Source organism: Camelus ferus, chromosome 20 (assembly GCF_009834535.1).
Source record: "Camelus ferus isolate YT-003-E chromosome 20, BCGSAC_Cfer_1.0, whole genome shotgun sequence".
NCBI classification, from domain to species: domain Eukaryota; kingdom Metazoa; phylum Chordata; class Mammalia; order Artiodactyla; family Camelidae; genus Camelus; species Camelus ferus.
The window spans coordinates 29,898,732-29,922,620 of record NC_045715.1 but is presented as its reverse complement, the minus strand read 5'-3'; the positions used below and the strand labels follow the sequence as shown (position 1 = coordinate 29,922,620).

The 23,889-nt window shown below is 52.3% G+C and overlaps 2 protein-coding genes across 9 annotated transcripts in view; one reads left to right on the top strand and one right to left on the bottom strand.

The window, feature by feature from the left end:
* Positions 1 to 13,232, bottom strand: part of TMEM63B (transmembrane protein 63B) — a 23,589-nt gene extending 10,357 nt beyond the window's left edge. The window contains exons 1-10 of one of the 3 annotated variants that reach the window (XM_032463164.1): positions 12,982 to 13,232; positions 6,623 to 6,805; positions 6,265 to 6,344; positions 5,995 to 6,033; positions 4,941 to 5,031; positions 3,527 to 3,564; positions 2,431 to 2,573; positions 2,281 to 2,332; positions 1,707 to 1,815; positions 1,119 to 1,189 (exon numbers count right to left, since the gene is read on the bottom strand). In XM_032463164.1, the coding sequence (XP_032319055.1) occupies positions 1,119 to 1,189; positions 1,707 to 1,815; positions 2,281 to 2,332; positions 2,431 to 2,573; positions 3,527 to 3,564; positions 4,941 to 5,031; positions 5,995 to 6,033; positions 6,265 to 6,344; positions 6,623 to 6,781 (782 nt within the window). In that variant the 5' untranslated portion in view covers positions 6,782 to 6,805; positions 12,982 to 13,232. Of the gene's footprint in view, positions 1 to 1,118; positions 1,190 to 1,706; positions 1,816 to 2,280; positions 2,333 to 2,430; positions 2,574 to 3,526; positions 3,565 to 4,940; positions 5,032 to 5,994; positions 6,034 to 6,264; positions 6,345 to 6,622; positions 6,806 to 12,412; positions 12,549 to 12,981 lie in introns of those variants that run through there. The other 2 variants (XM_032463163.1, XM_032463165.1) reach the window with 2 other exon arrangements.
* MRPL14 (mitochondrial ribosomal protein L14) lies at positions 12,083 to 23,889 on the top strand. 6 transcript variants are annotated; one of them, XM_032463170.1, is made up of 4 exons: positions 12,662 to 12,736; positions 20,410 to 20,497; positions 21,267 to 21,358; positions 23,399 to 23,889. In XM_032463170.1, the coding sequence occupies exons 3-4, from the start codon at positions 21,288 to 21,290 to the stop codon at positions 23,763 to 23,765; spliced, it is 438 nt and encodes a 145-aa protein (XP_032319061.1). In that variant the 5' UTR covers positions 12,662 to 12,736; positions 20,410 to 20,497; positions 21,267 to 21,287; the 3' UTR covers positions 23,766 to 23,889. The 6 variants fall into 6 exon arrangements, with proteins under 6 accessions (XP_032319058.1, XP_032319059.1, XP_032319061.1 ...); XM_014564301.2 differs by having other exon boundaries at positions 12,697 to 12,832; XM_032463169.1 differs by having other exon boundaries at positions 12,697 to 12,832; positions 20,410 to 20,561.

Below are 23,889 nucleotides of genomic sequence, written 5' to 3'. Positions count from 1 at the left end.
TCCTTAATCCTGACCCAGACTGCCCCCTAATGCGGAGCACAGCTTGAACCCCAGATGGGACCCCAAATCGTTCTCTCATACTGACCAACGATTAATGATCTAATTTTGGCTGCTGTTCTATGAACTGTATGAGGGCAGGGACCATTTCTAATCTATTTATGCCTGGTACACAGAAGGTGACCAATAAATGCATCTTGCATGAAAGAGTATTTACCCACTAAGGCTGCTCACAAAGTGGTCAATCTCCTGTAACACAGGGGCCTGGAATCTGACCTGACTGGGCATTGACTCCCATCCCGTCTTGATCCAGGGCCATGACTGACCTCTGATCCAGGCCAACTGACCTCACTAAGTCCTGATCCTGACTAGAGATGGAGCCCTGATCCAGACCACCAATGTCCCTTATCAGGACTGCTGGCCAGCTCCTAATTCTCACCCCAGACCAGTCTCTGAGCAGACCCTGGACTGGCCCCTACAGCTGACCTCCACACTGCGAACCTCCCGAGAGCACGATGGTCTTCTACTCATTTTTACAGTCCCCAGGCTCCCCCCCGGTGACTGAAGCTTGGCAGCATCTGAGAAAGTTGCTGAGTGGACAGATGAATGCACGATGGGACCCCTAATCCTGTACACAGACTGTTCCAGCCACCTGGAAATGTGTACACCCCTCCTCCCCAACACAGACCTCTAGCTGAAAAGAGCCTCAGAAGAGATGCGGCCCAGGTTCTCTGGGGCCCCTTTGAGGGCCCAATGAAACTCGAGGTGCTTGGCTCTGCTAGTCTGCACCCAGACTGCAGAGTGCCACATGCAATTCTGAGACAGCCACACACCTCGAGGGCCCATGGAGTTTGGGTGGACAATCCATGACCCAGTTCAAGCCAGGAGGAGAGGCCCAGAGGACTCCCTTAAGTATTTCTCATATTTCTCCTGTTCTTGGAGGGGCCTATCATCCAAGTGCTAGATCGCCTTGGACTCAGAGAATTCTTCCTTAGCCTAACCCCCAGCCCCTACTGCAACCCCAGACCCCTGAGGGAGGGGAGTATGAGGATGCTCTTAGAGTTGGAAGGCAAAGAGGGTCCATGGGTTCTGCAGCAAGGGAGGGGCAGGGAACTACTCACTCAAAATGCTTCTTGATCTTCTCTGACTCTGCATATTTGGAGATTCCGTTGATGAAGAGAGTCCGCTTCACCTGGGGAGAAAGGGGGCCAGTTTGCCTTCCTGAGGCTTGGCTACCGGAGAATGCAGGGAGGGTAGGGGATAAGGGGAATGGAGAGGAGCAGACAGGAGTGGAAGGAGGCCTTGGGATAAAATCAGGCAGTGAGCAGGATGAAAGCCCCCTGGCCCCTTGCTCCCTGAGGGGTTATGTGGTGGGGTGGTTGGGGGAGGGACTACTCTCAGTGGCCGGTGTGCACTCACAGAACATCAACCACAGCTGTTTCCTGCCGGGTGCCTTCCACACACGGCCTCTCCTTATCTCCCCACCCACCTTGGGAGAGGTACTGTGGTTTTCTCATCCCACTGATGAGGAAACCCAGGCTGGGGGAGGTAACTTAACTGGCAGGATGGGTGCTCCTGAGATGCTGAGCCAGGATTCAAACGCACTGGCCTCACCCTGGGGCTGACCCCCACTTAGCACTCCAGCAGGAGGCCCATAGGGAAGAGGTGGCACTGGGCTCGGGGGCGGGGCCGGGCTCTGCTCCACTCACCAGGTCGTCCTCCTTGTAGCGCATCTTGGAGGTGTGTCTGCGCATGCTGTAGACAGTGAGCAGCAGGTACAGGAAGGCGAAGGAGGTGTGCAGCCATAGCAGGTTGTTCCTGGGGGGTGGGGGCAGAGGGGTGAATGGAGCCACCAGGGATGGGAAAACTCTCAGACACCCTAGTGTTAATTAAACCCTGGTATAGGACCTCTCTAGTGTCACCAGTCTTCTGATCCCCTCCCAGGGTGGGCCCCACACCCCACATCCTCTAGACCCCAAGATTGTTCCGTCCCAGCTGAACTGTCCCCCAGAGATCATCTCTTCATGCCCTGGCCTCTGGCTACACTGCCCTCCGACTGCCACCAACCAGCCCTCCTTGGCCCAAGGCTGCACACCCCTCTTCTCTGAGTGGCAATCTCTGGGATCCGTTCCTTCTGTCTTCATCCCAAGCCCTCAGGGCCCCACAGCCATCTCTGCAGCCTCAGCACCTCTCCCCCAAGCAATCCCCCTTTCCTCCCCTCCCCATTCCAGCCTGGACTCTGGCCACAGACCCAGGCTTCACTGACCAGCTTCCCAACCTTACCCTGATTTCAAGTTGGCAATGGTGGTTCTCCCAAAACTGTAGGCGTTGTTCTCTGGAGGATGGGAGGAGGGAGTGGACAACAGTGGGGTCAGGGAACGCCCCCTCCCGCCCCCTCCTCTCCCTGCCCCACCCATCCTGGCCCTCACTGACCCAGAAGGTCCCCTGAGAAGTTGACAGGCAGCACGATGCCTACGGAGAGGACGCCCACGACCACCAGCAGCCCAATGATGTGCCGCTGGAAGGACAGGTAGTGCACAGCATCGCCCCCACATTTGTCCCGGATCTCGTCATCCCTGCAGGTGCCGGGGGACAGAGGGATGAGGGGAGGACCAGGGCGACAGAGAGGCTACAGCGTGACTGCCCTTGCCTACCCCCCTCCCACATCCGCCCTAGCCCCTGCCAGTCTGGCAGCAGGACGGAGTTGAAAGGGGGGGGTCACTGGGTCCCCTATTTTCTGGGAGCGGAGGGAGAAGAAGGAGAGAGAAGGGAAGGGAGGGAAGGGAAGGATGCAGGGAAAAGGGGAGGGAAAGAGAAAGTAGAGGAGGAGGAGAGGGATGAGAAGGGGAAAGGAAGAAAAAGAAAGGGAGAGAAAAAGAAGACTGCAGAGAGGAAGAGCCCTGAGGACCAGAGAGAAAAGGGAGAAGAGGACGGATCTGAAAAGGGAAGACAGGATGGTAGCAGGAAGAGGCAGAGGCGGGAGGGAGGAGGGCGATCTGAGAAGTGGTGGTGCCTTATGGGTGCTGGTGAGGCCCCCTGGACTTGGGGAGGGGCCCGAGGGGGGCTGGGGGCAGTGGCGGTGCTGACCTGTCCAGGCTTCCTGCCTCTCTTAGGGCTCACTGCCTGCCTGCCGCACTCTGGCTCCATCTCCTGACTTCTGCCTGCTGCTGGCTGGCTGCTCCCAGCCTGCCTGTTGCCCCCACCCGCTGGCTGCACGGAGGCTCTGAGGTGGCAGCACCAGCCTCTGCTCTCATGGGGTGGCAGGGGCAAGGAGAGCTGAGGGCAAAGCAGGCCCCCCAGGCAGGGGGGCACACAGGAGACCATGGGGGTAAGGTGAGGCTGGCCCGGGGGGACAGCAGGGGCTGGACTTCAAGGCTTGGCCTCCTGGAGTAGGGAGGAGGGTGTTGAGCTGGCTAGGATGCTAACGCCCTCAAAGCTGCTGGCCTCTGGACTTTGTAGGGAGATGACAGGTCTGAAGTTTCTCTCTCTGTTTCTCTCTTTCTTTAGAGCCTGAAGACCTTTCACTTACTTTATCCTGAAGATGGCTGTCAGCCAGGAACAGAAACCCTGGGGGGACAGAGGGCTATCAGCTGGAGACTCCATCCCACAAACCCCAGCCTCCCTTCCCCTCAAGCATCCCCTCCACCCCACACCATCTTCATGACCACCGCCAGGCTGTGGCTCACCTGTCACAACTCCCACAGCCCCCGACAGAGACTAGCTCATCCCCAGACAAGGGGAGGGGAAAGGTGCCAGCCCTCAGAGAAGAAAAAGGACCAAAGCCAAATGGGGTTATCTGCAGGCTCTCATGCCCACAAATACCCAGGAGGGCAGCAGAACCTACAGTTGTGTGGGCCAGGGTGGGGATGGGCGGGATTCGGGGTTTGGAGAGACCTTCAGAGCTGTAGCTAACAAGGAGGGTTTGCAGTGTGGCTGAGGGGTGGGCCACGCTGCCTGAGGTCCTGCCACCTACCTTCTGGAATACCCAGAGTGACCAAACCAGGGTCACTGTGAGCTGCAATCTCCTCCCCTCAAACCCCTAGGCTTGCCTTCAGACAGAGACCCCACTCAGGGCAGGGTGGGGATACATGGGGGAGGGCTGGACAGAGACCCTCCCCCAACTTCCTACAGGGAGAAGGGCCAGGCCCAACATGGGAAAGGGGAGAGAAGTGCCCTCCAGCCAAGATGCAAGACTGTGCTACCTGCTGCCAACATCACCCGAGTCTGGGGACCATTTGGGGTGATACCTCTGCTGTGCCACTTACCAGTTTGAGTCCAACTCAGGAAGCTGATAGGCTTCTTCTGCTACGGTGGCTACAGGAGCTGCCACCCCCAGGGCCCCCAGCCTAAGCTGGACTGACCAGGGCCACTCTGACCAGGACTCACCCTGGCAGAATGATAGGGGGCCAGGCAGGTAATGCCAGAGAGTTGGGTCTGACATAAAATGGGTCTGTGGTCTGCTATGCATCACCAAGTACATGCCTTGTCTACAGGGGCTGCTGCCCCTCAGCGCCCATCCACAAGCAGGTCAGCCGGCCCCACGCAGCCAGGGGCTGCCAGCCTGCAGCCTCTGGGCAGCACAATGGATTCTGTATGTTTTGTTAGGCGGGCCTGGAAGGCTCATTATTACTTCTAGAACCATATCTAAGGAAAAAGGCGTTCTTAGGATTGACTGGTGGAGGGGGGACAGAACCCTACTGGGGCAAATGATGTTCAGAAGTCACAGATGTTAGGCTCAGGCTGGTTTGGAGGCTGCCGTGGAAGACAAAGCCGGGAGTTCTGGGTCTGGAGGGCAGCCCTGTGGGTCTTGGACGAGCATCAGCCTTGCTGAGAAGGCCACTCTCCGTAGGTCCCTGACTCTGTATCACTGGAAGCTGGAGGCTGCTGAGCCCCCCTCCCCTGGAGGAGGGGGTGCTAAGAATTCTAGGGAGGGGGGCACTCACATTGTCTCTTTGGTCAAAGTCGACGGAGCTGGAGACAGACGTGAGACGCTCATATCGGTCATGACTGTCCCCGTGCATAGCTGAAGCCACACTGGGGGTGGGGGAGGACGAGAGATCAGAGAGCCTGGTGAGTCTAAGCCCCTGGGGAGCAGCGTGAAGTGGGTGGGCTCCCACTCCAGAGCTCCAGGCGCCAGACAAGACACAAAAAGCACAGAGGCGAAAGCAGGGCGGGGGGTGGGGAGGTTGTGACTGCCTTCTCCCTGCCTCCCTTAAATCCACCCCTCCCCTTCAGGGGACCCGGTGGACATAGGAGGCACTGATGCCGGGCAGTGGGCAAAGGAAGGGGGAAGTCTTCATCATCACCCAGTGGAGGTTGAAGAATGTGAGCTGGCCCTGCAGTTCTGGAGCTGACCAGCAGGGGATGGGGGGACAGAGCCAACACAGGGCAATGGGGGGATGGAGGACAGGCTGGACCAGGAGAGCCCCAGAGGGCGGGGGCTGAGGGGAGCTGGGGGATGTCCCCCACCCTCCCTCTTCCTCCACCCCAGCAGCTGTTGCAGCTCCAATGCCAGTCCTATAGACAGAGATGGTGACAGGACACAGAGGGCCAGACTGAGGCTTCTCTGGCAGCCCCCCTCCCAGGCCTCCAGAAGGGGTAAGCAGAGAACCCTGGAATATGAAGAACTAGCTGTTAGTGGGCGGGAAGCCACTGGAGACACCCAGTCTTGTCTCTGCGACCAACAGGGTGACTGTACTGTGGGTTGGATGGTTCCTCCACCCTAGCCAGCCACAGCCACGAAGGCTGGCGTGCTGGGCACTCGGGGACAGACTTCTCCCAGGCAGAGCCCAAGGGAGAGATTGGGAGTGAGGCAGAGACAAGCTGGGGAGCCCCCAGCTCTGCAAAGCACACCACCTGCGTTAATCCAAACGTGAGCCTGCAGAGGAGAAAACTGAAAAGAGAAACCAGCAACGTGTCAGGAAGAGAAGGGAAGCATGAAAGAGAAGAAAAGAGAAAGCTGGTTTAGTAGGGTGAGGGGTCTGCTGCCCCACATACTATTCCTGTTCCACTCGGTCCCTCTCCTGCCGCCGGTGCCTGGGGACAGAGAACAGACAGGGTTAGCGGGGGCGTGGAGGTCCCTGGGAACTGGCAAGGGACAAAGGCCCAGCTGCAGGCCCTCTGCGTCCCATGCCCACTCTGGGACTGGTCCCTCTCATCCCCCCACCAAAGTAAGGATGCAAGAAAGCTGGCTGTCTCCAATCTGTGTGTGCGGGTATGTGTGTGCGCGCCTGTGTGTAGGGGTAGGGGCGGGTCCCAGGGCTTTACCTGTCTGCATCTGTCACCAAGGCCAGCCGCCCATAGTCCCAGGCCACCTTACGGAGGATGGAGAACAAGAACAGCAGTGCCTGAGGAAGGAGGGGGTGGTTGGCAGGAGGAGAGGCTGCCCACCCACTGGACTAGTCAGGAGGGCAGGGCAGAGGGGCAGGATTCTTGGCTTAGAAGGGGAGGACCCTGGCTTGGGTGAATGGTCAGAGGCTAGGCTTGGGCTGGGTGAGGGGGATCCCTCCTGCAGTCAAGCCTGGGGAGTCAGAGGCAGGTGGGAGAGTGGTTAGAGCTGACGGTGTTAGCCAGCTATGTACAGGATGTGGGTGCCAAGGATGGAGGGTGGCATGTGGGCACTCACAAGGAAGCACATGAAGTCCAGAGCCAGCACAGTGGGGACGCCCCCGAACGGCAGGCCCTGCAGGACGGTGCTGCGGATGCGGGCACTGTAGCAGTAGTCCTTGGGGTTGCTGTTGTTGAGGGCCGTGGTGCCCAGTGTGGCCAGCAGGAAGGGCAGCATGGCTGCTACTGCCGCATGGTCCTCCTGGGCAGAGGACAGAGTGGTCAGCTGGACTCAGCCCCTGTCCCCTCAGGGTTCTGCTCATGGCTCTGGCAGGGTAGGTGTGGGGAGGGGACAGTGAGGGCAGATCCCTGGGCTGCTTGGGTGAGTGGAAGCTCTGGGCTCTGAGATAAGGGCCTGAGGAGGGGAGGGTTGAGTCACATGGATTTACCTTTACTGGCTCTTAGGCTGCAACCTTACCCTGGGTCTGGGGAACTTGGCCCAGATCTGGACTGGGGAGACTGGTTTTTCTAAGTTGGAAGTTGTCTGTGAGTCTCTTAACATTCACTTTCCACCACCTCCATATGCACAAATTCTCCAAACACAGACTCTGTCCCTGTCTCCATCTGCCTGTCTTAGGCAGGGGGCAGAGCTGAACTTGAGGGAAGATGAGGAGAGGTCTCAGGTCTGAGGATCCAAGGCTAAGTGGAGTGGCTCCAGGCCAGGGGTGGATGGGTCAAGGGCCAGTTACCTTATCCTGATCTTCTCTTTCTATCCCTGTTAGAAAAATGGCATAGTTCCAGTTGCTCAGAGTTTTCAACTCTGTTAATTATCTTCCCAATATAATTGGTTTCAAAATAAAATGTTCAGCTTTAGACTTGTCCCTCTGTCCTCAGAGTAGGGATCTGAGGATGGATTCAGAGTGGGAGGTTGGTTAAAAAGCAGGACTTCTGGGTTTGTGTTACCTGCCTCGCTCACTCCAGCTGCTCCTCTTTACTTTTCCTGGGTCATGGCAGCAGCTACACCTTTTTCCCCTCCAGCTCCCTCACCTCTTTCCAGTTGTCTCAGCTCCCGAGTGGTGTGAGGACTACAACTCCCAGAGTGCTCTGCTCCTACCTCTGGAGCAGGGCAGGCTGGGAATGCTGTGCCCTGTAGCGAGCCTTTCCATTGGCAAAGGAAGGGAGAGTGGGCGGGGGCCTCTTAGCCGGCCCAAGCCCCCTGCAGCCAGGGAAGTGCCCTCTGGCCTGGTTCCCTGCCACAGCCAGACTGTCCAGCCCTCCAACGGTCCTGGTGGATGGGTAAGGATGAAAGGGGCAGCCAGCTGGGATGCCTGTGTTCTGGAAACGCCTGGGGATCGAGATGAGCAGGGCTCTAGGTAGGCTCCCAGGGCGGAGAAGTGTGGCCACGACATTGCTGCCCCACCCCCATTCTACTGGAGGGCCCCTGGGGGCTCCTTCAGCTGACAACACTGAAGCTCTGCCGGAGGGGCGGGGGTTGTTCTCCAGGGAAGAAAGGAAACCAGACAAAGAGAGAGAACAACAAACCAAGAATCGGTGACTGCAACTGGGCGCTAGAGTCCCCCAGCCCCGGGGGGCAGCTCAGAGGGTTTCTCCGGCCCACCAATCCCTGATTTCCCCCCAGCCTCTTCCCAACATTTCAACTGCAGGCCAAGAAGTACCAGCTCTCAGATGGAGGGGGCAGCTGGGGTTGTTTGTGTGTTTCACTTGGTCCTAGGGAGTCTGAAAAGCCTGGGTTAAGGAGGCTAAGGGAGTAACTGCCCTGTTATGCCTCCCTCTTCCTTTTTCAGCCCAAGTTGCCTTAAAAAAACAAACAAACAAAAAATACCCATTAACTTAGTAATTGTAGTAGGCACCATTTATGGAGTGCCTACTGTTTCAAGAATACAGACATTTTTCATTTAATCATCGACACTCCTGAGCTGGACATCATTGCCATTTTAAGATAAGGGACAGGGCCAGAGAAGTTAAATAACTTTCCCAAAGTCACACTGCTCATAAAATGATGGACCCAGGGTTTAAACTTAGGTCAACTTCTTTCTAAAGCTAGAACACGTTTCAGGACACCTTGATGCTTTTCTGATGTGCGTAGAACAGGACTCTGCAGACCACGGAAGCTTCATAACTGCTCCTTATGTGTTCTCTGGCTAGAGAATCCCAGAGCACTGTGAGAATGTGTGTTTAGGTGTGTAAACTTGTGTTGATCTATGTATGTGTGTGTATGTGGGTGTGTCTGGGAGGCTGAGTATATAAACATAAGGTGCACCAGGAGAGGTTAAAGTTAGGTATAGGTATCTTGGGGCTGTGGTAGTTGGGGTGCCTCTACATTACTCCCCCGCCATTAACTCCTAACTTCAACACACTCCAGAGATCGATTTAGCCCATACCCACTCCTTGCCTGTTTCTCTCTGAAACTCCAAGACTCCACCAGGCCAGAATATAATGGGTACAAACCCCTGGAGCAGCACCCCGCCCCCTATTCTATCCTCTCCACTCTGAGGAAGGTGGAACATTCTGGGTGCTCTTACGTTAAGGGGACCTGGCAGGGTGGGTGAGGGTCCAGGTACATGCTTGGTAACTGAAATCACCATGTCTGTCTGCTGCCCCGTCTTTACAGTCACAAAGCACTCTCCTCTCCACAACTGCATTGCTCATCCCACCTCCCCCGTGAGGAAGACAGGACACACTCCCCATTTTACAGGGGAGGAAGCAGGGACCCAGGCAGGAGAAGCTACTCAATGGAGGTCACAGGGCAGGAAAGGGTGGAGCCAGGGCCGGTGGCTCTGCTGGCTGACAGGGTTACTCCAAGCTCTTAATTGTGGGGGTGGGGTTGCTGGGCTGAATTTCACCCAGGGCAGCTGCTCTCAAAGCCTTCACTGAGAGCAGCTGAGAGAAGAGAGACTGAGGTAGAATATTTGGGGTAGGAGAGTGTGTGTGTGGGGGGTGCAGTTCATCCACTCCAGACGATTGGTTGCCTGAGTCAGCAGTATCCCAGAATTTCTCTAGTCTGACACTGAGGCTTTAGCTGGAAGTGTGTAGAGAGTGATGGAGGATTTTATTTCTAGCTAACTGAAGGTAATTTTACCACCAAGAAGTATGTGCATGGTTAGGGGTGGGGAGCTATAAGTTAAAAGTTTTTTCAAAGGGAGGGTATAGGGTATAGCTCAAATGGTAGAGCGCATGCTTAGCATGCACAGGTCCTGGGTTCAATTCCCAGTACCTCCATTTAAAAAAAAAAAAGTTTTCCCATACAGAGTTACTTGGGAAGATTTAATTTAGGGCTTGAAATCATAGAAAGGCAGTGTCATCTGACTGGAGGAGATGAAAATGGAGGCTAGCTCTGCTACTATGTAACCTGGGCCTCAGTCTTACAATCTGTAACAAAGAGATATTAGTATCCTTGGTCTACTCCTACCAACTTCAGAGAGAAGGGAAAAAACATATCAACAAATGAGGATAACAGTAGGAAAAGAACGCATTTATCAAATACCTGTTTAACTCGTATTCTGAGTGCTTTACAAATATTATCTCCTTTACTCCCCATCACAACCCTAGGAGGACACTGAGGTACAGAGAGGGTACAGAACTTGCCTAATGTCACACAGCTAGTCTGTGATAGATCTGGACATAGACCAAGGCAACCTGACTCAAGTATGCTTTTAACTACCGCATGTTGTGACCTCAGTCAACAGAGAAGCCACTTCCACCAGGAAGCTGGGGGTTGCCAGCTATAGCTCTGGAGAAATGCCACACCCTCTCTCTACCTGTTTGCCGTCCCTCTTGCTTTTAGCTCCCAGACCTTCCACTCAGGCACTGGGCTGGTGATTTCAGGTTCTGAGGCAGGGATAGGGGACAGGCAACAGAGCCTGATGGCTAAGAGCACAGGCTCCAGGATGAGGCACATTACCTCAGCACCTTGGGCCTCGGTTCCTTCATCTGTAAATGGGGATAATAATTCAGTCGTGTGGTTGTTTTGAAGATTAAACAAGATGACTTATGTAAAGCTCTTTATACAGTTCAAGGCACAAATTAATTATAAAACTATAGCTACTGCTATCAATAAAATATGGAACAAAAAGGGTTGATTTGTGGAGCATAACTGGTAAAAATCAAAATAAAAGAAAATATAGAATTTAATATGCTAGACTCCCTTTGTCTAGGTGGGCTTCTTGTCTAGACCTAAGGGCTTTTATTGCATTTGGGACTCTGCTACTGAGTGGCAGGTAATGTTTCCAAACTCTTCAAACAAACTGACCCATCTGTGTCAGGCTGGGAGGTAGGGGTGTGGGAGGGTGATGCTCTGCCAGGATGGGCCAGCAGTTCAGAGAAGAGAACTTGCTATTGATCAACTACCAGGCAGGGTGCCAGGCTCTTTACCTGTGCTAATCTAGTTTGATTCCTATGATTAATCTTGTAAGGAGGTGGTAGTACACAAACTTTTTAATTGAAACTAAGGTTCAGAGAGGTTAAGTAACTTGTCAAGGTCACACACCTAAAGAATGGCAGAGCTGGAATTTGAATCCAGGTCTCCAAGACTGTTAAAATTGGAGGGAACTTGTAGGATGTCCAAAAGGGAGTTCTTAGCTGCTCACCACTGCCTTCTGCCTTGCCACATCCCTACCCACGCACCCACAGGCCACGGCTCAGTTGGGTGAGCCAACAGCAGGCCCTAGCATGTGCCACCTGGGGCATGCCAGGGCCTGGACCTTCTGGTACCCTGGAGGACAGTCATGCTGTCACCCCCCCCCCAAGCCTAGGAGATACTGCCACTCCCCTCCTCACATGTGCCTAGGAGGCAGGACTCAGGGTCCCTCCTGAGGAGGGGCTGGGCACAGCCTCACTCTTCTTGGGCTGCTGCAGACCCAAGGGGAGGCTGGAGAGTGGTACTGGGTACAGAAGTCCTGACCCTCCGTGTGTGCGCCCCTCGCCTTTCCCCCTCCAGGGAAGTGGAGTGCTGAGGGGACAGACCTCCACTCAGGGGACCCAGGCAGGTGGCAGCACAGAGCCCCAAGGGCAGCCGGCCTCTCTGACCTCTCCTCTCCACTTCCCAAGCGTCCTTCTCTTCTGGGAAACAAGGCGCCAAAGCTCCCTAGGTGGTCAAGAAGGCCAGGAGGGCCAAAGCGCGCCGCCTCCCCTCAATGGGGCCTTTGCCCCACTCCGGTTCCGCGTCCGAATCCTTTGCCCACCGCACCCTCCTACACAGGCCCCGGCGGTTCATGAATGAACTGCACTGTGTGGGGCGCAAGGAAAGGACGCTTTCGGGGCTAGTCGCCTCCCCAGTCCTCCGACCAGTCGCCAGAGTGGCCGGGGACAGCGTCCGGCCTCGCGCCAGCTCTCGAGAACCCTGTCCTTGCCCAAGCCGGAACCCCTGCCCTGGGTCGGCTACTCGGCCCCCGGAACAGGAGAAAAGATAAAAGACACCGAGGGCATTGGACTTGGCAACCCTGGAATCCAAAACTCGGGGGCGGGGGCGGCAGATTCCCCACAGCGGCGGCGGGCTGATGGGGCGCAGCTGGAACCACGGAAGGGCGCGGAGGGGCGCGGAGGGGACTCGCACCTGGACCCGGCAGGTGGGAGAAGAACGGCGCTACAGGGCCGGGGGCGGAGATCCCACCCCTCGGGATCTCTCCAAGGGTGGGGACAGAGGGCGGTGCACATCTGGACCCATGGCAGGGGTCGGAGGACTCATATTATAGGCTCAGGATCGTGCGGGGTTGGGGGCAGCGCGCGGCACCACTGGGTCCCGCAGGAGGTTGAAGGGAGGGGACGCGCAGCTGAGTCCGGGGTTTTTCTTAGGGTGGCGGTAGGCTCCTCAAAGAAAAGACAGGGGGCTGGGTAAGGGTCGCGTACTCACCCCCAGGCGCAGACTCGGCTCCGGCTCGGAGCCCCAGGTTGGGGCGGGGCGGGGCTGGGGGAGGGGGAGGTGGAGTCGCTGGGCGGCTCGAGCTCCGGGCTCCTGCGGCGGCCCGGGCAGTGTCGGGGGAGGGGGAGGGGAGGAGGCAGGGGGAGGAGGGGCGGGGCCTCACAGGTCCCACCTACCTCACGCAAGGAGCGCGCGCACTCTCGGATCGCCGCCCGCCCCGCTGGGTCCAGCGCGCAGGCGCAGAGTGAGAGACCGCGTGGGGGGGAAGGCGGCTCAGTGGGGCCCGCGGCGGGATATTCCAGGGCGGCGAAGGCGGTATGGAGTTGGGGAGGAGGGGACGTCACGCTCCTAACTCTCTGCTTCCCTGTTCCCTTTCTTCCCCGCAGTAGGGAAGGCGCAATCCGCTGGCGGGTGAGGAAGGGCCGGAGGGGGAGGATCGTGGGCCCTCTTGGGGCGGAGGGGCTGTGGGAGGGGTCCCGATGGGGACGGAAGCCTCTGACCCGGACTCTTCTCCCTGCTCCCTTGGCCTCTGCACCCCCGCGTCCCCGGCCCGCGCTCACCTGCTTTCCCGGGGAAGGGGCAGGCTGCCTTCAGGCCTTGCGAGGTGGCCTGGTCGATCACTCTGTTGCGGCTCCTCGGGTTTGTCTACTTCTCTCTTTCCTTTCCCAGCCTGGGTCTTGAGATGACTTTGTGACTTGTTTGCCAGGCGCTTGTGTGGTGTGGAGAGTGACTCCACTGCTTTCACTGTCACGCCGATGAGTAGCTCCCCCGGCTCCAGGGGGTTCCCTGGTTTCTCATTTCACCAGAGGCTGCATCTTCCGGGGATTAAGACTGGAAAGATGAGAGAGAGGGACAGAGAAAGGAGAGAGAGAGAGACACGTGTGTATTTGTGGGTCTGCTGCCTGTGTGTGTGCATGCTTCCACAAAATAGATCACCAAGGCAAACAGACTGTCTACTTGTTCATTTAATTTTGGGTCCTGGAAAGCTCTCTTCAGGCTTGAAGGGGGATGATCTGGGGACAGAAAAGAACTATTCACTGTAGGCAGTAAATGCGCTTTGCCACCCTAAGAGATTGAATGGACTGAATTTATAAAGAGGTTAACAAAAGAGCATATGACAGAGTCACCTTGGATTACTTGGGAAAAGCTAGAAGGTTGGGAGATAACTTGAACCTGGGCTGCTGGACAGAGGAAGGGCACTGCTTACCTGCATGTGTCTGGTTCTTGTGGTTGGTCAGTGTCTCTGCTGTTTGCTGGCTTTTTCAAGACAATTAGCTTGTGGAATGCAACTGTAAGGTTCTGATGCAGTTCAAACTGAATCCCCATTCAAATTGACTACCATTGGTTAGTTGGAAATCAGTTTAGTGGATCATGGCCATCATTTAAGAGAAAAATGAAGCAGAATAGAAAATACCAGAGTGCATTGTACTTAGTAAGGGTAAGTATTATTTCTTGACACTTGCTTCAGCTATACACACGTGTGAGTGTGTGTGAGCCTATTAGGAGGTATTATGCAATGTATTTCTGTGTGTCACAGAAAAGTTTGAGACACGCGGGTTTCCTGTGTTCTCCTGTTTACACTCTTGCCATCATCAGCCTGCATTTTCAGTCACTTAAAATTGTCCACGAGGATGCAATTAGTACATCAGGAATACACAGTAAAGAACAGAGTGGGTCTCTTTTTTGAGGGAAGTTACTACACTAGAAGAAAGACAGTTCACTCTTCATTCATGAAGCAATTGCAGCACAAGGATTTTGTTGGGGTAGGAAGTAGGTTGGGTCCTTAGGAAGGACAGAAAGGAAGATGGGGTTAAGCTGTGTTTGGTAGAACTGCCTGACTAGGCATGTTAACATATGGTAGATTCTGGATCTATTTCTGCCTGCGCCTAATTAGGGTCATCACATATTAACAGACGGACAGAAGAGGAAACATTTCAGAAAGCCTGAAATGAGAATTAAATTAAGGGCACTGTGGAATCTATGAAGGAACAATAGCCAGAGTGTTGTATTTTGCTCCTAAATATTAAGGGTGAAAACCTTCCCTGGAGTCCATTTTTCAGGTGGTACTCTGTTGGGCACTGAATATAATTATGTAGACTCTTGTCAGCATCTAGAATCTTACATGATGCAAGAGTCCTTTGAAGCCTATCCTGCCCCACTCCTGTCTCAGGGGATGATGACACCTGGACCCACATAAGATGGATTTTCCTATTGTTTTTGTTACTTGGATAATTCTTATGGCCACGTAGGGGCTTGGGAGGATCTCAAAAATAAGTTACCATTGATCCTTCCTTTTTAGAGGCTGATGGTTGGTTCTGGGTTGTGGCTTACCCTGGTGTGATTTTACACGTGTATTAACAATGACAGCCAGCTTGTACAAGAGGATTATAATTCAGATCCCAGAAATGTTGCTATGGGTCAGGTGTGCTCTCTTAGTAAGAAAGGTGCCACACAGCTTATTATTCATCAGGGAAACACAACTCAGAGTGGGAAAGTCTCCTTGTCAAAAACTTAAAAAAAAAATCATCTAGGTCTTTCGAAAAAAGGGCGCACTTTTCCATGTCTACATTAAACTGAAAAACACTTTCAGGACTGAATGATCTTAAAGAGACACTCATAGTGCTGCCCTGAGAATCAGGGAGTGAGGCTGCCCTCCCTGGTCAGGATCTGGGAAACAAACTGCATATGCTGCAGACCTGGGCCCTACTGGTTAATTCAGAGAGGGATTTTCCACTTGAGAATAAGTCCTTACATGAGTGAAGCTAAACCACTTTCATTTCTGTGCCCCTTTGCTCTTCCCAGTGACTCTTGCTGGACAGAATCACTGAGACCAGGAGAAGTGGTTTCCAAGGTCACAGACTGAGCAGGAGAGGAGGGAAGGGAGGGGTGAAGGAGATTCACTTTCTTTCAGATTTTTGGCTTTTTGGCTTTTTGTTTCCCTAACCCCTGCCTGCCTGCCTGTCTACCTGACAGTTCCATAAACCTGGCTCCTTGCCACTGGCTTGGTAGAGGTACTAATAGGAAAGAAATACGAATGTGATTAGGTAGAACTCAGCTTTACCTTGTGCTGTTTTTTTGAGTTTGAGCATACCGAGAATGTTACAAACTTATTTCTGAAACTATAGGTGTTTGCATACCTGTGAGGTGGGGATGGTGGGAGAGCAAAGCTAGAATAGATAAAATCTACACATTGAAAAACCAGCTTGAATAGTTAAAAATTGTCAGGTACTGTTCAGAACCATGATTTTAAATACTTCTATAACAAGGTGGAGCAAACAAATATACAGGTTAGGTAAATAAACAGAGATAAGAACCCTGAAACATTTTTTTTCTTTGTGAATCAAATTGAGAACCAGTTCCTTACTGGTAGCCAGGGTAGACACAGCCCATTGTGCTGTTGTGGAATGCTGTGAGCGCTCACACCTTTGCGGGTGATCAGAGTCAGCTTCAGCACTGGTCCTAGGCCGCTCTGGGTGTAGCGTAGATATCTATTGCAAAGACAGCTTTTAAATTCCTGAGTTTTAAAAGATTATGTGGCAGCTTTGACAGAGGAGCAAGTGTACTTGCACTGTGTGGAGTACGTTTGTTTCCGGGAGGTTTGTTAGTGGAGACAGCAGCATCTCGGCCATGCAGGTGTCGTGCCAGGTGTAATAGAAACAACCTTCTACTCTTCCTCGGACAAGTCAACAGTTCGCTTAACACTTCAGACTTCATTTCTCCATCTGCAAAATGGCACTTACTCTGTTGAACCCTTAGAACTGCCCAAAATCACCCTCTGAAAACTGTTGGTCTTTGTTTTTGTCTTTCCATTGGGTGCTCAGGAATGAAATCATCCAAGAAAGTGATCTGTGTGAAAGTACTTTGAACCTTGTATTATGTTATACTTGTGTGAGGTTAAAAAAAACGCACAAAACTTCCTGGAAGAGAATCCTTCCAGGACAAAACAGTAATGAGTATTTAAGCAACAAATAAATAAGAGCACTTTTTGGTCCAGAATGATTGGCGTGAAACCTGCAGGAGATAGGAGGTGTTGTCAGCATGACAGGGCGGAGGATCCAGGGAATTCCCTTGTTTTGATTCCTCGAAGCTGCCAGGCCTCTGCTTTTTCCTGCTGTGATTTAAGAAGGACATTTACATCCTTACACTCAGCAGAGTTTGGCCTTTTTACGGCTGGGCCTTGTGCTTGATTTCTCTTAGTGTTTCTTTTTCTTTTCTGTCACTTACTAGCAGAATCTCCTTTAAACACTGTTTTATGATTGTGCTGAACTTTTTTATTTGCTTTTTGTCTTTTTTCTTTAGAACCCATTCCTCTTGAAAAGCTTTTAAAATGTAGGTAACAGGCCAGGCACGTAAAAATGACAGTTGTTCAGGAAGAAACAATGTATAAATATATATGGATCTGTGATACTAAGTACAACATTTTGCTGATTCCTAAAGCTCAAGTAATGATACTTTGCAGCTTTTGACAAAGCATCAGAGGCATAGACTCTTTCTGTCTGCTTTTCTAGTCTCTGTGTATTAAAATTAGCTAAAAATGAGCTCTCAGTGTCTTGGACGCCCCCCTAAGTCACCAGAAGCCTGGGTGAAAGGCACGAGAAACACCCCCCCCCCCCCAGCCTGGAGCCTGTCTGGTGCTGGAGGATGAATTGCAATTGCAGATGCATTTTATGCATTTAACAGATACTCACTGAACTCTGTTTGTATGCCAGGCGCTGTTCTAGGTCATGAGCATGCAAGCAATGAACAGGGCGGGCCTGGTCCCTGCCCTCACAGAGAGTACTTCCAATGGGACCTATGAGGTCATGCTAGGTCAAAAACTCACCTCTGTGTCCCTGAAATTTACAGTCCTCCCTGGCCTCCACAACCAAAGGGATATCTTAATGTTAAACCAGGATGGAAAATGAGCATGATCTTTGGATTGTGTTAGGTAATATCTCTCCGTCTCTCTCCTTTCCTTCTCTTGCCCTCCCCGCACCCCCCCCCCCCCCAGTGGTTGTGATTCATGCTCTAAACCTGGAGGGCATTGCTCAGTGCTGACCAGGAAGTGGCATGAAAAGCCATCCCTGGCACTAGAGTTTTCTGAATACCTGGCTTCCTCCGAGTGAGAGTTTGGAGGAGGAAATATCATTGGGGTTAGCTTCCTGTGCAAACACATGATTCAGGATAACATTGCTTGTGAAACAAAGCATTATATATAGACTGATCTGAAGTGAATCAGAGCCTGTGTCTACAGGTTGGATTTATGCTAGGAAGTAACATCGGGGCAGTCAAAATTGCTTCAAAGTAAATTTCTGCCTCCATTACTCTTCCCCGATCTGAACCAGTTGTTTGTTTAGTGGTGGGATATGGTGTTTTTCCACAGTGGGCAGTGAGGCACCAGGCCTGGGAGATGATTTCAGGGGCCTGTGAATGTAGCATGGGCTAACCTTCCATGGCCAGCACCATGGCTCTTCTAAAGCATGTTTGCATGTGATGTGCTGGTTCCTGATACACAGAGAAGAACTCCAGTGTCTGGATTTCCCTGTGCGATGCCATAGGTGGGGGATCTGTCTTTCTGTTGGCTACCTTGTTTATTTTATTCATCAAATATTTATTGCACTGTTACTCTATCAGGACCTGCTGGGATCTTTTGCTGGGGTGGCAATAGAGGGGACCACAGATTTTTCTGTATACAAATATATTTGGTCCTTTTCTGCTTTCAAGTTCATAGGAATGCTTACTGCTGTTCATTTGATGTCTTTAAGTCCTTTGGGTCTGGAGGTCACTATCAGATCCACCAAAGAGCTAGTGAAAAGCCTTTGAATTAGGCCTTTTCTTGTGAAGTGCTCCCTGGAGACGTGAATGTATTACTCTTGTGTATGAGGGCAGTACAAATAATCCTGAGTCTGTGTGATTCCTAAATTCATTCCTGTAGTGAGTTCAGAGGCCATGTTGTCAAGATCTCTGTGGTTTCTGAGTTGTGGATAGTGAGTAGCAAGAACTAGAATGTTCAGGGATGTCATCCTTATCTCAAAAAAAAAAAAGAAAGAAAGAAAGAAAAAGAAAAGAAATCTAAATTTATTCCATGTCTGAATTTGGATAGTGAAAGCTGGGCCTGTGAGAGTTCCTTTGGCTAGGGACACCCAGGCATCCTAGGTGTGCAACGCTGCTGGCAACGGATGCTGCAGCCTTACACAGAGCTTCTCGGAGGAGATACGTTTGGAGCTGGGGCAGATTTCGCTGGACATAGATGAGCCCAGGTTGTAGGGATGGCTTATGAGCAAGGCAAAGAGAGGAGGACTGGGTTTGGGTCTGTGCAGACTGCTCTGCAGATTTTATTTTAGGGAAGTACCTTAAACATTGGGGTTTGTTATTCCCAAGTCAGAGAAGTTCTGGGAAGTCCCCAGGCGCTTCTGCATTTCTTGGACTCATGGTGCAGTGTGGAGAGGCTGGGTGTTGCGGTCTCGGGAGAGGGGATGTGGGTGGCGCCAGGCTAATTGTGAGGGCTCGGTGGAGGAGCTGGGGGAGCCTCTTTTCTCCCAGGGAGTGAGAGCAGGGGCCCGCCAGCATCCGTCGGATGGATGGGAAGGCATGGCTGAAATTGGAGGGAGGTAACTGCAGCCTGGACCAGAAGGACTGCTTTTCAGAGCTCCTTTCTTTTCCCCCTTAAAGCCAATCTTCCATTATTGCTGAGTGTAGAGCTCTTGTTGCCACCTACCCTACGAATTGTCTTCAAAGCCTAAGTTGGATTAAAGAGAATAACTTTTACCTGGTGTTCTTCTGCATTTCAGTTGATTCAGCAAGCAGTGACTTGGGTCTGAGAGAAATGTGCATGAGATATCAGTATTCTTGATGGAATAAGGATGATCTAACAGTTGGAAAAATATTAATGTTTAAATTTACCATGTTAACTGTGTTGAGTAAGAGCGTGAGTTCAGAAAGCCAACTACTTCAAACTTCAGCTTTGTCACTCCCAGCTGTGTGACTTGGGCAAACTATGCAACCTCTCTGGGCCTCATTTCCTCACATATAAAATGAGGCTAATAATAGTGTCCATTTCATAGTTTTTGTGAGGCTTAAATGAGATGATGATGTAAAGCACTTAGCCTACTGCCTAACACACTGTAACTACTTGATACATTTCCATTAAGAAAGAAAACAGAAAAGGACCAGATGACCCTTACAGCTGCTTCTCACCCTGAGCCCCTTATGTGAAGTGGGCTTTGTACGGCAGCGTGAGGCCGTAGGGTGTGGAGGGAAGACCCCTGGACTGAAGCTGGGGGCACTTCTGGTTCTGCTTCTGCCCTCAGCTAGTTATGGGGCTTTAGTCCCTTCCTCTCTCTGTCTCTCAGTTTCCTAATCTTTGAAAGGAGACAGCCGTGAGGTGATGATGATGGAGATGGTAGTAGGTACCCTGTGCGTGCACCGCGCTCCGTGCTTTACATGGCTTCTCACGACCACCTTATGAGTAGGTGTTCAGATGGGGAAACCCTGTGTTACAGGTGGGGAAGCTGAAGCTCACAGCCCCTTGCCCAGGGCCACTGAGCTGTAAAGGTAAAGCTGGCCTCATCTGATAGTCTTTGATTCGGTGCATCAGATGTTAATATTTCTATAAGTTGGCTGCCTGCTTTTGCATGTAGTTTTCTGATCATAATTACATTTCGGCCAATGCTTCCTGGGTTGTCTCAAGGAAAACACTGGAGAATAATCTTGCAATTTGAGGCTAAATTGTAGTTTATAAGCATTTCTGGAGTGTTTAGGTATTCCTGTAAAAATGAATAATGAGGTTTTCCCTCACCCTTATCGAATAAAACCTTATCTGAGGTGCTTTGAGCTTGTGCAAGGCAAAGCTATGTGTAAATACTACAGTGGTAGAAGCTTTCTCAACAGAGCTCTCGAATGAGGCCCTTTGTAGCCAAACACTTTGATGAAAGAGCAGGCATGCTTTGCCGCTGGAATTGTCGACAGGCTGTAGGGTTTTCTTAAACATTCCCTTCCCTGTTGCCCAGGTGTTGCAGGAACCTGGGAGTTGCCAGATGTGTTGGCGCTGGGGAGCCTCGGGCTCGAGTTTCTGCAGCCTGGAGTCAACAGCGTTGGGTTGGTGTTTGCTCTTTTATCTCCCACTTCCTCTCCCAAACCGCACTTTCAGCTGCAGGATGGGGTAGGTAGTTCTTCTGTGTTATGTTGTTGTTTGGGAGACTGATCCAAATGGAGACCGTGGTTCGTGACTTGGCAAGGGCATCCTTTGTCTCTACTTGGCTAACCACGAGCTGTCCAGGTGTTCTGGCTTTTACATTTGGGGGAAAGGTGATATGGTGACAGACAACCTGGACAGTTGCTCAGATAATCTGCTTTCTTCCACGAAGTAAAAGTTCTGGTTCCAGGAGGCATGTGAGTGTCAACAAGGGTACCAGGAGGCAGGTGTGGAGGGCTTGGGAAGTGGTCCCTGCCTGGGTGTGTCCCAGAGGATTCATGCTCTCCTGCTGCCTGTGGAAGTGATGTAATGGTGAAGGCATTCTCTGAGCTGTGGTGCTACCTACTGCAAGAACTGTTGTGGGCCATTCCAGCTCTCTGACCCCGGAGAGAATATGACTCAGCAAAATTGTAGCTGGAATTCCATCTAATCATCTGTGAATCTTTTAACCACTAAGATTTATATTTAGTGACTGATGATCTTGTGCTCAAAGTTCCATCTCCCACATGAGTCCCCAACAGTCTTTTTTTTCCCCCCAACACTCTCTTACCAAAAAATAAAAATAAAAATAAAAAACAATCCAACAAAAAAACAAAACAAAACAAAAAAACCCCTGGCTCTGAGTGAGGACATTGACTTAGAAATAAATCCTTTCCCTCTCTTTCCCTGCAGGACTTGCCTTCTTGGGATCTCATGGCTTTCTTTACTGGGCTCTCAGGCCCCTTCGCCCACTTGAGCAGAGCACTCAGCCAGCGCTGTTTCAGGTAACTTCCCGTTAAGTTCTTAAAGCTATGTCTCTGAGTGAGCCTCCCATCAGGGCTGGGTATTTTGGTGACTAAAGCAGGAGTGGAAACTGAGGGAGGTGGGCTTGGGGTCAGGGAAAGCTAAGGGAATAGATGGAGCTGGGATTTGGTTAAGCCAGGTGAGGGGGAGAGGTAAGGTTCTGTTGGAGGCAGGATCAGGAAGGGAGATGGAGGAAGATGAAATCTCCATCCTTGCAGGCTTTTGTAGTGAATCTGACATCTCTCGACACTGTCACTCCCCCAGTACATTAAAACTCTCTCTTTTAAAAATGAAATCTTTTTTTTTTTTTCTAAATCACATGCTTATTAGCAAAAACTCAAGCATGATGGAAGTGTGACAACCTCCCCTTCCCCGTTTGGATGCTAAGCCAGGGCAGAGAGCATGGGTTGCATTCCTGTTGGCAAACATGCCTTTTGGCCCTGTACGAGCACTCATTCCACAAGCGTTTACTGAGCCCTGTGCCTGGGGTTGGTCACAGAGAGATGAATAAGAATTGCTTCCTGCCCTGGAAGAGTTCTCACAGTTGGCCATGGGAGCAAACTTGGAAACAAATAACTCTAAGAAAACGTGGCCAGTATAATAATAGAGGCTTGTACAGTTCTTTGGAAGGCCTGAGACAGGGGTTGCTAATGGAGGAGGTGGAGGAGGAGAAAAGGAGGCTGGAGGCGGCCGAGGAGGAGAAAAGGAGGCTGGAGGCGGCCTTCCCAGAAGGGAAGTGGGGGCAGGCCCCGTCCCCGAAAGGCCAGGCATCCCTGGAGAGCTCCAGGGGTTCCCAGCCACAGAGTGAATGGTAGGAGATGGTGGACCTCAGAAGGCAGGTAAGTTGGGGCCAGGCTGTTGACAGTTAGACAGTGGGGACCACTGAGTAATCCTAAGCAGAGGAGGGGCCTCTGTTTTATATTCTAAGAAGGGCTCTTAGTTGGCAGAGTGAGGTGCACAGGGAGCCGGTTAGGCCACTAACAGGTCTTGGTGCGGGAAAGTGAGCTGCTGGATAAAGAAGTGTCGACAGGGGTGGAGGGAAGGGACACAGGTGTTCAGGAGGTGGTATCAGTGGGATGAGGCAGAGAGTGGATATTGATGGAGAGAGGTTTATGGCTTGGGAGCTGGAGTGTCTGGAGGAGCCACTATCTGGGCAGGAAACGCAGCAGCGGGAGGAGGTTTGCGGGGGTGGGGGTGATGAGGTCACTGTGGGACCTGCTGAGATGGCAACATCTGTAAGACACGTGCGGAGTAGGAGTGGAAGTACAGGACCGGAGTATAGGAGAGAAGAGGGGCTGGAGATGGGCTCTACTAGCTGCAAGGAAGGGGACTAGGGAACGTTGCCCAGGGTGGGCATGTGGAGTGAGAGGAGAGGACCTGGGTGCCCCTGGAGAACACAGCACTAAGGGCTGGGCGTCAGGAAACTAGAATTCCCACTGCCAATCAGATTGCTTAATAATAGCTTTTCTGCCCTTAATAGGTACTCTTTCTAGTGGAGAAAAATGTATTAAAACGAAAGATTGTTACCTTGTGTTATTTTCAGTTTCTGCTATGTTGTGTCGAGGGACTCACTTAGCAAACGCACTCACTTGTCTCCTCTGGTTCCCAACAACATGTAGATGGACATGTGGGGATCGGTATATTCCGGGGGAGCAGGTTTTGCAGGCTAGGCAGTGGGCGGGGTGGGGCCCATAAGGTATTCCCTTAATCCTCAGAGTCCTTTTGGAAACCAAAGGCTTTAAATTAAGGCTGCCATGAAGTTCATTTGTAACAGAAAATTGGGTCCTCTTTAAAACCCATCCAGATTGAGGTGCTGACCCGGCAGCAGCAGCTGTAAGGAGCTGCGAGGGCGCTGCCGTGGGCACAGAGAAGTCTGCACAGGCACCACCTCTGCTGGGGCCCTGGCCGTGCTCCGTCCAGCGTGTTGGTCACGTGCACGGTCTCCTAAGCCTTGCCTGGCAGAGGCCTCTGCTCCCTGATTGAGCGACATGCAGACCTCGGCTTTTTTTCCCTTCCACCAGCACCACTGGGAGCCTCGGTGCAATTCAGAAGATGACGCGGGTGCGTGTGGTGGACAACAGCGCCCTGGGGAACACCCCATACCATCGCCCGCCTCGCTGCATCCACGTCTATAACAAGAACGGGGTGGGCAAGGTGGGTGACCGGATCCTGCTGGCCATCAAGGGGCAGAAGAAAAAGGCGCTCATTGTGGGGCATCGCATGCCCGGCCCCCAGATGACCCCCAGGTTTGATTCCAACAACGTGGTGCTCATTGAGGACAACGGGAACCCTGTGGGGACCCGAATCAAGATACCCATCCCAACCAGCCTGCGCCAGAGGGAAGGCGAGTTTTCCAAGGTGCTGGCCATTGCTCAGAACTTCGTGTGAGCAGAGCCCAGGCCCCGGCCACAGGGGGCTTGTGAAAGGAGCCCTTCCGAGAACTGCACCTGTGCTGAGAGGGAGCCCGCGGAACAGTGTCCTGAGAGAAAATAAATGTTCTCGTGTCCCTTTC

Coding starts and splice junctions, on each gene's coding strand:
- MRPL14 (XM_032463167.1), top strand. CDS start 21,288: ATGGCTTTCTTTACTGGGCTCTCAGGCCCCTTCGCCCACTTGAGCAGA. Junction 21,359..23,398: donor CTCAGCCAGCGCTGTTTCAG/GTAACTTCCCGT, acceptor CCCTTCCACCAG/CACCACTGGGAGCCTCGGTG.